Source organism: Macaca mulatta, chromosome 20 (assembly GCF_049350105.2).
Source record: "Macaca mulatta isolate MMU2019108-1 chromosome 20, T2T-MMU8v2.0, whole genome shotgun sequence".
Lineage (NCBI taxonomy): Eukaryota > Metazoa > Chordata > Mammalia > Primates > Cercopithecidae > Macaca > Macaca mulatta.
In genome coordinates this window covers 80110041-80124348 of record NC_133425.1, presented here as the reverse complement: position 1 = coordinate 80124348, position 14308 = coordinate 80110041, and the positions used below count along the sequence as shown (strand labels likewise).

Below are 14308 nucleotides of genomic sequence, written 5' to 3'. Positions count from 1 at the left end.
GAAGGGACAAACTCTGATGTCCCTGGCTCCAAACCACACACTGTACAGGCTAAGCTGAAGGGGTGTTGTGGGATGGGGGATGGGGGAAGGATGCTTAGCCGAATCCAAGGGCTGCAGAAACTCTAGAAAGGTCAGGGGCTGAAGACACCAAATGGAAGCTGAGGAAGAAGAGAGATACTAGAAGGTTCTCACTGGCTGGGGCAGCGGTGCTATCCAGCTAGAGCAGGAATACAACAGGATGAGCAGGTTATTTTTTGTTTCATGTAGTGATGAGTTCAGTTTTAGAGATGTTGGTAAAAGGTACCCAGATGACACCAGTAAATGGTATATTTATATCCAAAGACCAGCAAGTGACTGATTTTTTTTTTTTTTTTGAAACAGTCTCACTCTGTCGCCCAGGCTGGAGTGCAGTGGCACCATCCTGGCTCACTCCAACCTCCGCCTCTGGGTCTCAAGCAATTCTTGTGCCTCAGCCTCCCAAGTAGCTGGGACTACAGATGTGTGCTACCACACCCAACCATAATTATTATTTTAGAGACAGGATCTTGCTCTGTTACTCAGACTGGCGTGCAGTGGCGAGATCATGGCTCACTGCAGCCTCAATCTCCCTGGTTCGACAGATTGATAATTACACAAACATACGCACAGGTCCCCAGAGTACAGGGCTGGAAGGGTAGAAAAGCGAGAAGCATGCAGGGGCAGCGTGTAGGAGTGAAGACAGCAAATGGAGGCTGCTCAGTCAGAAGCTGGGCTGAGGAAGGAGACAGGATCATGGGGCGCAAGGAGCTAGGGATCCAGGAAGATGCAGCAGCAAAGTTTCTGGGTAGGAGAATGAGTGAAACAGCAACTTTGGTTTTCTTGACGATATGGGAGGAAAGGTCTTCTAGGGCAGAGTCAGGGTGAAGATGCCAGAGGTGGGTGAGACAGGGCTTGAAGACATTCATTCCTGTTTAGCACTGATACTGGAAGGAAATGAAGGAAGCCACCAGGGCCAGGCATACAAGATCTGCCTGAAACTTCCCTTCCTTGTTGACCCGTTCGAACAGACTCAAAAACATGCTTTAAGAGTGGAGGCTAACTTCACTCTTAAAAGGAAAGCAGGTGCAGAGCAATCAAGAACTGGCTGCACTAAGCTCTGTCTGAAAACACAGCTTTTTTTTTTTTTTTTTGAGACAAAGTCGAGAGACAGGGTTTTTGCCACGTTGACCAGACTGGTCTTGAACTCCTGGCCTCAAGCAATCTGCCCGCCTTGGACTCCCAAAGTAGTGGGATTACAGGTGTGAGCCACTGTGCCTGGCCTCCTTTCATGTTCTTAACTGAGTTACGTGCCCAGAATAATCTGTATGGCATGGAAGCTTGACCATTCAATCTCCATGCAATCAGAGGATATATAAATAAACTATAAACCGACTTTTTTCCAGCATTTATTTGTGAAACAGTGTGAACTGGTCAGACAGAAACCTTTAGTTTCTACCTCAACCATTCCCTTAAATCGACGCCAGCTTCCAGTTTGCTTATTTTGAGGCGCAGGCAGGTTAAAAAGCAGTTTCACAGTTTTTCTTCCACAGTATTAAAATCAAGTCTTCTAGCATCACCCAGTGGTTTGTTCAGTAACTGCAAGGAGCAACATTTCAGACACACACCTACAAAAGTCAATGAGCACCATCTCCGAAACAGCAGAACAAATGGACCCTCAGGAGATGTACTAGGGAATGTACTCCACCAGCTTTTCTTCAAGCCTTTGACAGTCTTTGAAAGGTCATTCTGGTAGAATGTTGTTAAACGTAGAACAAACGTTTACAGACTTGGAAAATATAGAAGAGACACTGAACAACCTAGATTTTTCTTAATGATTATTCCGTTATTCTAGAAAAATTTTATCTAGTGGCAAGTCTTTCATAAACTAAAATACCATATCATTCTGTTATTGGTCTCTTATAATGATCCTACATCCTAATCTCAGAGTAAGACCGACAGAAGGCACTCAAGATTCTCCACACTGTCTCCATGGTAGCCGACCTCATCACCGCCTACCTGACATTAGTGGTGTGTTGCTCAACAAAGTCTGCCCCATCTAAGGTAACAAGACTTGATGGCCTTCTGTGTCCTCAGCCTGTTACTGCCATCCCTACTAGCTGCATGAGGCCTCCCCTCCTTGCTTTCTCCCCTCAACACCCCTCTGCCAACGATCACTTCTCTCTACAAACAGCTGCCATCTGTTCCTTTCTGATCTTATGCCTCAGACTACCCTGAAGGCAAGGCCAATCATTACTCCAACTAGACAGTGCGTGGCATAGAGTAAGTTCTCATTAGACAGTAATACAGGATGAATTAAACATCTGGAGATTAAAGTTGTTGGTTATGGCAAATGACTCCATTCATATTTGTTAGAAATGACTCAACAGACTTTAAAGGTCATTTAGCTCCTGGTCCAGAAAGTCTAAATGACAGCTCCTGAGAAGACGCACAGTAAAGGGCAAGGGCCCAGGCACACAAACCAGGAAGACGGGGTTCACACTCCTCTGCCACTTCATTCATTTTGCAGCCTGCGGCAGATCACTCCTCACCCGGAACAGATAAGGAGCTGCACCGTGCTCAGTTATGGCAAAGACGAGCACGCGTGTAAATACATGAGCAGACCACTCCCGGTATGACGGTCAGCTCATTACAGACGTCAGAATCCCCCCTAGGAAATAAAGAGCTAATAGAGGTGGAAGGAGAAGGGAAAAGCAAATTAATTTATGTAAGCGTTTGAGAAAACCAACAACTTACAGCATCTCAAGAGGAAATGTTAGCTCAACTTCCTTAAAATCTTGACAAGTTTTAAACATCTTGACATATTAAAGATGTATTAACAAAGTTCTATTTCAGGCCTGGTGTGGCAGCTCATTCCTGTAATCACAACACTTTGGGAGGCTGTGGCAGGAAGATCACTTGAGTCCAGGAATTCCAAGACCAGCCTGGACAACACAGTGAGACTCTGTTGCTACAAAAAAAATTTTTTTAATTAGCTGGACATGGTGGTGTCTGCCTGTAGTCCCAGCTACTCAGGAAGCTGGGGCAGGAAGACCACCTGTGCCCAGGAGTTCAAGGCTGCAGTGAGCTATGATCACGCCACAGCACTCCAGCCTGAGTGACAGAAAAAAAAAAAAAAAAAAAAAAATTTTAAATAAAGCTCCATTTTAAGAGGAATGATTGTAAGAAATGAAGATTAAATACTTATTGTCAAAGGTGTTCTCTTAAGATCCAAACACTCAAGAAACAGTTAAGGTCCAGTTTTGTAACATATCACATGTACATCAAGCCTTCCATCCTGACTCATTTCAATAACCATAAACTGGAGGAGACACTAACGCTTTATGAAGTTCACGAGTTCCTCTTCTCCCTCGCAGTGAAAGAACAGGGGGGCAAAAGCAGTTCTAATTCCTCCTAAGACTGCGCTGAATTATGTTCAAGTGAATGAATCCTACTGTTATCATTCAAACGTCAGGTCTTGTGGACAAGCCAGAACTAATACCACTTTCCAATGTCTAATATCACTCTTCGCTCCACTTAATTAAATTCCTCTTTCAACATCAACATTTTCATTTACTATTTTATTCCTAGCCTAAAGTCCAATACACACTCTAATTATGGAGGCTAAAAGAATCAAAACGAGGAAGGCGGGCCACCAAGGATAGAGGGCAGGGAATTTCTAGGTTGAAACTTTAAGTCTGACCTGCATTCCCAAGTCATTGCCATTGGTGTATCTATTTTACCTTCTTTTAGGGCATATAATCAGAAGTCGGCTGTAATAACAAACTTTCCCCAGAAGCCTTCTTTTCAATTCATCATGGTTGATATAATTTACTACTTAGCTGTTCAGACAGCAACTTTAGGAAGATGGCCTCCCAAACCCATCTTTGTCACAGCAGTCAGTGGGGCTGCCTAGAACAGTGTGTGTGAAAAGGCACAAAATGCTAGAATGACTCATAGAAGACACGAAATTGAAACCCATAGTTCACTTTTGTAATAACTCACATTAAAAGGCTGAACTGAAATTTCACTCTTATGAAATCTGCTGACATACAGAAAAATGGAGTTGCTTAACAGTCTTTTTTTTTTTTTAATTTTAAGACATACATGGTAGATGGTAGCTCACAAGGGCTGCCACAAATCAGCCCACTGAAATTGTTTATCAACTCAAAGGCAATACCAGCATTGTAAACTTTTATGTCATTATAAGCTATGATTATTTTTACACATATTTTATACATCAAATTCTGTTTTCCTAAAGTTAGGACTTGGAGGTCATGTTGCCATCAAAAAATCCATGAAAATGCAAGGTGCAGAACTCTGACTCTTAGGGCTCAATAACTGGTCCGTAATCGACATTCTGGTGTTGTTGACCTGCTTTTCTGTCATCTTCCTAACTGTCCAGAACATTCTCCAAGTGCTTTTCTTCATCAATTTGGAAGAACACACACTCTCTTGGTCACCTAACCAGATGGAGGGCAGCAAAGTGACCAAAATGTACCACTAACCATTGGCTGCAGATCAACTTATGTTTCTGAAGTGGAAAGACGTATAATAAATGTGAGGATACAAACATCGAATCAGATGTGGACTAAACTCTCAATCCACAAGGGTGGATCCCTGTAAACGGATGCCATGCCTTTTTAACTTAGATTATGACGCATGACCCCTGCCTGTGTACTTCCGAGTTTGAAGAGGAATGCAAAATATCTGAGAAACAATTTCCCCCAAGGAGGGGGTGAAAGTATATGCGTGATTTATAAACTGCCAAAATAAAGATCAGTTTTAGGATACACAGCCATGCTTAATGATGGGAATATGTTCTGAGAAATGTGGCATTAGGCAATTTTATCATTGTGGGATCAAACGCCTAAACGGTATAGCCAACTACACACCTAGGCTATATGCTAGAGCCTATTGCTCCTAAGCTACAAACCCGTACAGGATGTTGTGTACTGAATATCGTAGGCAACTGTAACACAACTCACTGGTCACTAGAAATTGTTTAGCTCCATTATAATCTTATGGGACCACCGTCGTACATGCGGTCTGTTGTTGACTGAAACATCATTAAAGCAGCACATAACTGTATTTTCATTTATACTTAAATAAACACGGATAGGGTAATTCATTCCAGAAGACCCAAATTGTAATAACTTTCTTTCTTGATCCAATACCTTTTAGGTATAAAACCACTGTGCAAAATCATATAAACAGGTTTTGACTAACAATTCATAATAAATGACATTGCTAGATACTTCAACGCAATGTTTTCAGAGCTGTTCAAGAGTTCAGTTTTTCTAGTTCTCTGTCACTGGAATTTTAACTTATTTTATCGAGCAGTTGGCCACTCTCCTTACCCACCATTATTTATATTCTGTTAAAACGAAATACACTGTTGCATATATTTGAAAGCAAAACATCAAATACAAAATTGCTGTACTTGTGATGTGAAAGCATCTGATACCATTCAGTCTAGTATATGAGGAATGTTCCTTAGTAAAGACCCAGGAAAAGTACAACCTTCACTAAAAGCATATGTTCAATTTCAATCATCACATGTTCGGGCAATTCCAAAGTATCTGTGCTAATGAGGGAAGCAGCAGCAAAGGCGCTCCCCATGTGTCCGCCATACTCACTCTTAAAACAAGGGTGTCATGTTTTGCAACTACTTTCAAACACAAGCTATTAGGTTTTGGGGTTTTCTTGAGACAGTCTCACTCTGTTGCCCAGGCTGGAGTGCAGCGGTACAATCTCGGCTCACTGCAACCTCCAACTCCCGGGTTCAAGCTATTCTCCCTCCTCAGGCTCCTCAGTAGCTGCGATTACAGCCACGAGCCACCACAACCATCTAATTTTTATATTTTTAGTAAAGACGGGATTTCGCTATGTTGGCCAGGCTGGTCTTGAACTCCCGGCCTCAAGTGATCTGCCCACCTCAGCCTCCCCAAAGTGCTGGGATTACAGGCGTGAGCCACTATGCCGGGCTGTATTAAGACTTTCAAGTTTCCTTTTGTTGACTCCTACTGAAAAACGGCAATCATCTCCTTTCAGACCAGTCACTGAAAAACAGATCCCTCTCCAACCCTCCGCAGGACTGGTCTTTTGTGTTTAGATTCATCCTTCTCTTGAGGCTAAAGGAAGTCACTGAGTGTTCAGTTCACTTGCTTTCCCCTGGCGTGTCCTTCTCCTCTTAAAGAACAGTTTACACTTAAAAAACAGCCAATGGAAGAAAATGTTGACACATAACCTACACCCAGGAGATGGCCTTGCCACCAAGAAGATTCAAGTAGAACCCATTGAAGTGGATAGTTTAAGAGTAATCAAGAGTTTAATGTATTTCACTTCCAAATGCCTTACATGTGATTCTTTTTCTTTTAGTCGATCTGCCTTCTTAATTTCACTTCTGATAGCATAAAAACTAGTTGGCATTTATTAAGCAGGCTTAACAATAGGGGAAATAGTCCAGAAATGTGGGTATTTGAAACAAATAAACTTGAGACAAAAAATACACAAATTACTCTAAGCATTTTGTGTATAAATTTTTTTTTTTTTTTTCAGAGACGGGGGTCTCAGTATGTTGCCCAGGCTGGCCTCAAACTCCTAGGCTCAAGCAATCCTCAAGCCTCAATCTCCACACTATCATGCCTGGCAGAAAGGAATACATTTAATGTCTAAATCATTCCCCACTCCCTCTTTCCCAAAAGTTAGTAACACAAATACCACTGTCTCAGTAGAAACAGATACTAATGCAAGTCAAATTCTATTATAACTAACATCAAGAGATCTTTTAATGAAACTAGACTTTCACTCAGTTAAACGCTGCTTAAAATAAGTGGGCCTACACTTAAATAAAGTATGCCCACTAGGCCGGGCGCAGTGGCTCACGCCTGTAATCTCAGCACTTTGGGAAGCCAAAGCGGGCGGATCACAAGGTCAGGAGATGGAGACCATCCTGGCTAACTCGGTGAAATCTCGTCTCCACTAAAAATACAAAAAAAAAAAAAAAATTTAGCCAGGCGTGGTGGCAGGCGCCTGTAGTCCCAGCCACTCAGGAGGCTGAGACAGGAGAATGGCGTGAACCCGGGGGGCGGAGCTTGCAGTGAGCCGAGATAGTGCCACTGCACTCCAGCCTGGAGGACAGAGCGAGACTCCATCTCAAAAAAAAAAAAAAAAAAGTATGCCCACTAAAGGGAATTTGTGGTAGTGGATCTGACTTGTAACAAATTGAGTATATTTTGGTACTTTTATAAAGTAAATCCCTAAGTAGGAGAATAAAACAACAACAAAAAGTTCAAACAATGCCATTCTCCCTAAGCCCTATATGATCCCAAGAGTTATTTAATGTGACTCTACTGCTCTATATTTTACGAGAATCCTGAAACTGTCAGCAATTACATGCTGCATATCGAAGGCTCAACAAACAGGCTGAAAAGAATTACGTACTTTTAAAGAAGCTACACTTTCACTCAGAAAATTAAAACATCTTCATAACTGATCTAACCAAAATAGGATTAAAAAAATAATCTGTTGGGGAGGGGTTTACACTATGTCCATACAAAAATAATTACGTGGACTGTGTGTGGCAAGGCTTTCCTCTACTAGTCATTAAGAGGCTCTTCAGTGTTTGACAAAGCTACTTCAACTAGACTTTAACATAAACAGAACATAACTATTTATCAAACTATATTTAAAGTCATATGACTAAGCAGAATGTTTTAAAACATTTAAAATGAAGCTTTCCTTTCTTATTTTAAATAAAGATTGAGAAAACCTCCCTAGGATGGGAGGTTTTCCTTTGTGGAGCTATTTTAGAAACAAAACTATAATGTTCTCGGCTGGGCGCAGTGGCTCACGTCTGAAATTTCAGCACTTTGAGAGGCGGAGGTGGAAGGATCACTTGAGGTCAGGAGTTCGGGACCAGCCTGGCCAACATGGTGAAACCCCATCTCTACTAAAAATACAAAAGCTAGCTGGGCGTGGTGGCGGGCGCCTATAGTCCCAGCTACTCGGGAGGCTGAGGCAGAAGAATTGCCTGAACCCAGGAAGAGAAGGTTGCAGTGAATTGAGATTACACCACTGCACTCCAGCCTGGGTGACAGAGTGAGACCCCCTCTCAAAAAAAAAAATAATGCTCATGACTTAGAACTTAGAATGCATTTTTAAGAGCACCCCACTGTGTATTTCTCATTATAGGTTAAAAATAAACTTTTAACTTAGTAATCTATACAAAAGGCTTACACAATCTATCTTACAATATCAGTCCTTGCAATAAATACATCCTGAAAGCTGTGTTAAGGAAATTGCCTGGCCTGAGTGCAGTGGCTCACGCCTGGAATCCCAACACTTTGGGAGGCTGAGGCAAGCAGATCATTTGAGGTCAGGAGTTTGAGGCCAGCCTGGTCAGCACGGTGAAACGTCATTTCTACTAAAAATCAAAAAAAAAAATATAGCTGGACGTTGTGGCATGTGCCTGTAATCCCAGCTACTTGGGAGGCCGAAGCAGGAGAATCACTTGCACCCAGGAGGCGGAGTTGTAGTGAGCCAAGATTGAGCCTCTTGCACTATAGCCTGAGCAACAGAGTGAGGCCGCATCTCAAAAAAAAAAAAAAAAAAAAAAAAAAAAAAAAAATCACCTGGCTTTAAAAAACATATATAAAGCCCAAAATAACGATGTATGGCCTATTATTTCTTCATTTTAAGAGAACTTCAGAGCAACAAGAGTACCTGAGATAACGTATTTTGTATAAGGAATAAAATACTCTTAAAAAAATGTATACATTGCTTGCTATCATCCTACTGCCATCCAAAGAATGTGTTTTATTTTTTACACAATTCTGACCCTCCACAGAAGGGTGTGCATTTGGCAGCTTGCTGCTACATCCTGGTAATGAAGGTTGTCAGGCCGGGCGCGGTGGATCAAGCCTGTAATCCCAGCACTTTGGGAGGCCGAGACGGGCGGATCACAAGGTCAGGAGATCAAGACCATCCTGGCTAACACGGTGAAACCCGGTCTGTACTAAAAAATACAAAAAAAACTAGCTGGGCAAGGTGGCGGGCACCTGCAGTCCCAGCTACTCAGGAGGCTGAGGCAGGAGAATGGCGTAAACCCGGGAGGCGGAGCTTGCAGTGAGCTGAGATCCGGCCACTGTACTCCAGCCTGGGTGACAGAGCGAGACTCCATCTCAAAAAAAAAAAAAAAATGAAGGTTGTCAAGTGTTCCAAAAGGTCACATCAGAAAGTATTACAGAGAGCCTAAACGAAACAGCTTATTTTAACTTGGCTGCTAGGGTAAGAATCTGAAGATCCGGCTACCAAGCTTAGTAGAATCCAACTGATGACCGAGCTTCTGCTTCTTAGGCAGGTACAGCCATGGGCAGCGTAACAATGTTTCGGTCAACGATGGACTGCACAGATGATGGTCCCACAAGATTCTAATGGAGCTGAAAATGCCCTGTTGCCTAAGTGACGTCTTGATGCTCCTGACCCTGTTCAGGCCCAGGCTGATGTTTGTGTCTTAGTTTTTAAGTTTAAAAAGTTAAAAACTAATTTTAATAGAAAAAAGCTTATAGAATAAGAATAAAAAGGAAGAAAATATTTTTGTATAGCTGTACAGTGTTTCAAGCTAAGTGTTCTCATGAGTCAAAAAGTTTAGAATTTTTAATTTAAAAGTAAAATAAACAGTAAAAAGGTTACAGTAAGCTAAGGTTTATTTCTTATTGAGGAAAAATGTGTAAATCAATGTAGTACAGCCTAAGTGTACGGTGTTTATAAAGCTCGGCTTTGTTCAGTACTGTCCTAGGCCTTCACATTCACTCAGCACTCATCACCGACTCACCCAGAGTCACTCCAGTCTTGCAAGCTCCATTCATGATGAGTGCTCTGTACAGGTGAAGCATTTTTCATCTTTTATACCCTATCTCTACTGTATCTTTTCTATGTCTAAATGTGTTCAGGCACACAAATACTTAGCACTGTGTTACAACGGCCTACAGTACTCAGTAGTGACATGCTGGACACGGAGCAATAGGCTGCACCACTAGCCGAAGGCTCTACCATCTGTATTTGTGTAGTACTCTCTGATGTTAACATGCACATCTCAGAGCACACATCCATCGTTACGCAACATGTGGCTGTGTGAGCACACATACCTCTTTCATACCGTGCTGCATTTCTGACTTCCTACTGTAACTTTTTAAAAACAACCTGTGAATTATGCAGCTTTCCATTTTTATTGTAATTGTTTCTACCTTGGAGCCTTAGCACTTCAAAATAAAATATTAACTTTGGGCTGAACTCTTAACATTATTCTCTTCCTTTCAAGAGCTGACGTTGATTTATCAAAATTCTGAATAAAATCCATTTACTCAATGCAAAATAGGCATAAAAACAAAAACATGTTATTTCACAAAATGCTTTCTTATATCTTAAGAAATATAAAAAGGAAGGAGCACACAGTGAGTACAAATCAGGATTATCACACCAAAGGTATATCACAGAAAAAGTCCATTATACATTCACACCGTGGAGCAGAATTACTTGAACAAAAGGCAAGAAATGGAAATGTAACTTGTCAACAGAAAAGAACTAACAGGCATGGATCTTTCACTTAACTTAAAGTTTTGACAACCCTCTCCTCCCATTTGTTTCTATATTGTCTTACTTCTAGAGAACATTTAAGACATAGGCATTCTTCAGACACTGCTATTAACACACAGGTAATCTACCATTGTTATGGGTAACACTCTAACACCACAGTCTATAAGACCAGTTGATGAGGTCTGTTCCCATCTTCACTCTAGATTTGTATCTTTTCAACTATACCTGCAATCTTTATGGCTACGGGATCCTCTGAAACTGGAACAAGCCCTTCTTTGACTTCAACCTGCTTTTCAGAAACCAGGGGAGATATGGCGGGAGGGGAATACTTAGTTTCCACATAGGCCATCGGCGAGGAGGAAGAGGGCTTAGAATCGTGAAAGAGACTGGCCCAGGACTTGGGCTGGCTGACAGGAAGGGTGCCTGATGCAGAGCCTGTGCCGTCAGCCGGAGGTGATGCATTCTCGGGTTTGGTTGGGTCCAAGTCTATGCTTTCCGTGGTGTGCAACTCCACCCCATTGGTAGCTGTGCCCTCACCCGAGGATTCAAGTATTTGTCCATTAGCAACTCCAAGGTTTTCAGTAGTATCGGTACCAACACAGGGCTGAGCCCCAGCTGTCCTTGACAGGGTGTCTCTGCCAGCCTCTGCAGGGAAGCAGGACTGACCAAAATCAGCCCCGGGGCTCCCCTCTGGCTGCCCTGCAGTCCTGGTGTCACTGCTGAGTGCTCCGGGGAAAGGACTGTCAGGCACAGTGTCACTGACAGAGTCTGTGGAGTTCTGGGGGCTGTTACAAGTCCTGGGCGTAACTGACGGGGGTATGTCACCCATAAATTCTGCATCCTCTGCACTGACACTGTTCGGGACTGCTGAACTGGCATGGCCATTGACCAGGGCTTCTGTGGAAATACTATCATCACCGCCATCTTTCAAATAGCTGTAATATCCAGGTGGCCGCTTTTTCTTCTTTTTACGCTCCCTTTGTCCAAGACCACCTGAGACACCATCATTTTCCAAAACTTCCGCCTCCACATTAGAACTTCCATCCAAAGCGAGGGCAGAGCCTGGGTACTGGCAGTCGATGGAGCCATAGTTTGCTTCTTTAGTGATACCATCAGGGGTTGTTTTGGAAGTTGTACAACCGAGAATAAATTCAGGGGCCTGAGGGTTCAGTGTGCTTGAAATACTGTAGCTGGGGGTTCTCGGCAAAGTGTCACTGGGTTCGATGACTTCATTGACACCAAACTCAATTCTCTGATATTCTTGTCCTGTTTAGAAAACAAACTATTAGTTAAGAATACAGTTCTACAAACTCTAAGTACCAGTAATTACTCACTTTCTCTTTGAAAATGAAAACCTTAAATTCTCTTCCTAATCAACAAACCTATTACATCCTTTACTTATGTGGAACAATTTGCTGAAAATGAAACCATAAAATTATTTAATTTGGGGATATGAAAAGCAGAAGCCTGTACTTATCTTCCTAGCTAAGGAAGGCTTTCAGAAAGTAGAAATTAAAATACATTTGTAATAAAAAGCAAGTAATATTCTGCCAGTTTAAAAATATCCCTCAATGGAATCTGACTTTCTTATAGCTGCCTTATGCCTAAGATAAAGGAATATGTATTTTGGACAATTTAAATTTTAAAGGATCATGACAACTAACTTAAGGACTTAAAACATGGTTAAATCAGCTTCTCTAGTTAACGTGATTTGATTAATTCCAAAAACATGAACTACGCAAAGAACCCTATATATTCTGGATGGGAGAAATTAGAAAGTATAAATTTAGAAACAAAAAAAGATGCCAAAAAAAGATTCAACAACAACAACAGGAGAGAATCGTATATATAAAGGCGCACTTCAGAGCACTCTTTTGAATTCTTCATTTCTTGGTTTCCTCCACTGGTAACCTTCCATTAAGTCTGAAAAGTGGCCCTGACATGAACACACGCGAATGTCCTCTAAATAAAGCCACACTGGATTAACTCCATGGTTAGGTAAAGCCTTCCGAAAATACCAAAAGAAAAAGTTAGAATTGTGAACTTTTCAATATCTCTTGGGAAGCCTTCAATACTTCCTTCCCAGGTAACCACAATCCACATATTTCATTCATGCTAAGACAGATGTATTTTTACAGTTTACATCTCTGAAATTAGGTTAAGTTTTAGAATCAATTTTGTCTTTCAACAGACATCAAGCATCGATGTCACCTTGTATTTGATAAAAAGTTATACATTTTGAAGTTAAGGAAGGACACATGCCTTCTATTTCATCTTTAATGCATAGCTAAAGATTTCTTCCAGGCTAGCATTAAGGGGCCAATTTTTTTTTCAAGGCATGTATCTCAAGAAAAGAAACTAATACCCAAAGAACGGTGTTCTACTGCAGAGAAATGAATTTATTTCACCTTGGAAGGACCCCTAGAAGTCTTTTTGTAGAAGAAAAAATACAGACCCTGAGAAGGGCCAGTTACGTGCAAGTGAGTGGACAGGAGGCTGGAGCGAAACAGCCTCCTGAGGTCTCCTGAATCTTTGTATGCTTTGGAATCACAGCCCCCCACTGTGGGGGGTGGGGGTGGTGGCAGCACAATCCTGCCCCAACAACAGCAAGTTCCTGGAAAAGAACACTGATGACGATTACACCTAACAGCAAGTTTACGTATAAAGTCATGACCATCTAATTCCTTTGGCTACTATTTAAATTTTGTTTCCTTACTTTGAAAAGAATTATCCAGGGGAACTGAATTTACTATCATACCTAGGGGTTGACTGTCCATTTTGGTTCCAGGCATCCCCTACTCCCAGATGTTCTGGGGCTCTCAAGACTCCCTGGATTGAAACAGGTGTGCCTGGGGAAGAACATTCCTCGTGGAGCCTGCCCTTTGAAGGCTGTGAAATCACATTCGAAACTAGAATGTGTTGTCATTCTGCTTACGCAAGACTGATTGTTTCTAAGACACAGATGTGCTGTCCACATCTCAATTCTCAATCTTATCAGAACATAAAACATTCTGGAACGTGATGTAATGTGAACAGAACTATTTCAGTATGTTACAGTTAGTATCAAACATTTACTCAATACCATGTTTGATCATCTCACTAGAAGGTGGATTCCTAGCCAGCACAGTTCCTCTTATCGAGGAACACTCACAATGGACGCATGGCAGAGAGTTCAGAGCCCAATCTGCCAGGCAGATGAAGTGCAGGAAGGCCTGCATGTTTGGCTTCAACAACCCAATCAACACATTAGGAAGACGGAAACTCAACACTCAGGTAATGCAGGCAGAGGGTCATAAAACCATGAATCCTAACACAGCGTTTCTCCAAGGCTGCTCACTGCAGTACATGCAGTAGAGTGGTCTGGACTACAAGGCAGAGGGTGAAGGAGGGAAATATACAGAGATTAGTAACACAAGGGCCCTGGCTCAGAGAATTCACATTTATTAGGGAGACAAATACAAACAACTGAGAATGAAAACATGGAGGGAGGGGAGAGAAGGCTGTGAATAGCTCTAGAAAAAGGATTCTTCTGGATGCAGGAAACAGTGATCAACTTCCATCAGAAACTAGAGAGGTCAGTGGAACTTGATGGATCACTGAATTGGTAAGGGCGGGGTGAAGGAGTGGTATCTCAGGCTTTACGAACATCTAAAACAGGCAGTGCTTAAGGTGAAGGACACCCATTCACCTTGAT

General features: G+C 42.0%; 1 protein-coding gene and 1 long non-coding RNA gene across 7 annotated transcripts in view; one reads left to right on the top strand and one right to left on the bottom strand.

Annotated features, from left to right (window-relative positions):
- Window positions 1-14308, bottom strand: part of USP10 (ubiquitin specific peptidase 10) — an 80891-nt gene that overhangs the window by 23663 nt on the left and 42920 nt on the right. For all 6 annotated transcript variants that reach the window (XR_013412273.1, XM_077987032.1, XM_077987031.1 and 3 more), the window contains one exon: window positions 10840-11880. Coding sequence is in view for 5 of the 6 variants with exons in the window: in XM_077987032.1 (XP_077843158.1) it covers window positions 10840-11880 (1041 nt within the window). In the remaining variant the exon portion in view is untranslated. The remainder of the gene's footprint in view (window positions 1-10839; window positions 11881-14308) is intronic.
- On the top strand, window positions 4095-11881 carry LOC144338292 (uncharacterized). Its single transcript, XR_013412290.1, has 2 exons — window positions 4095-5984; window positions 8986-11881. It is a non-coding gene; the product is annotated as an uncharacterized LOC144338292 (long non-coding RNA).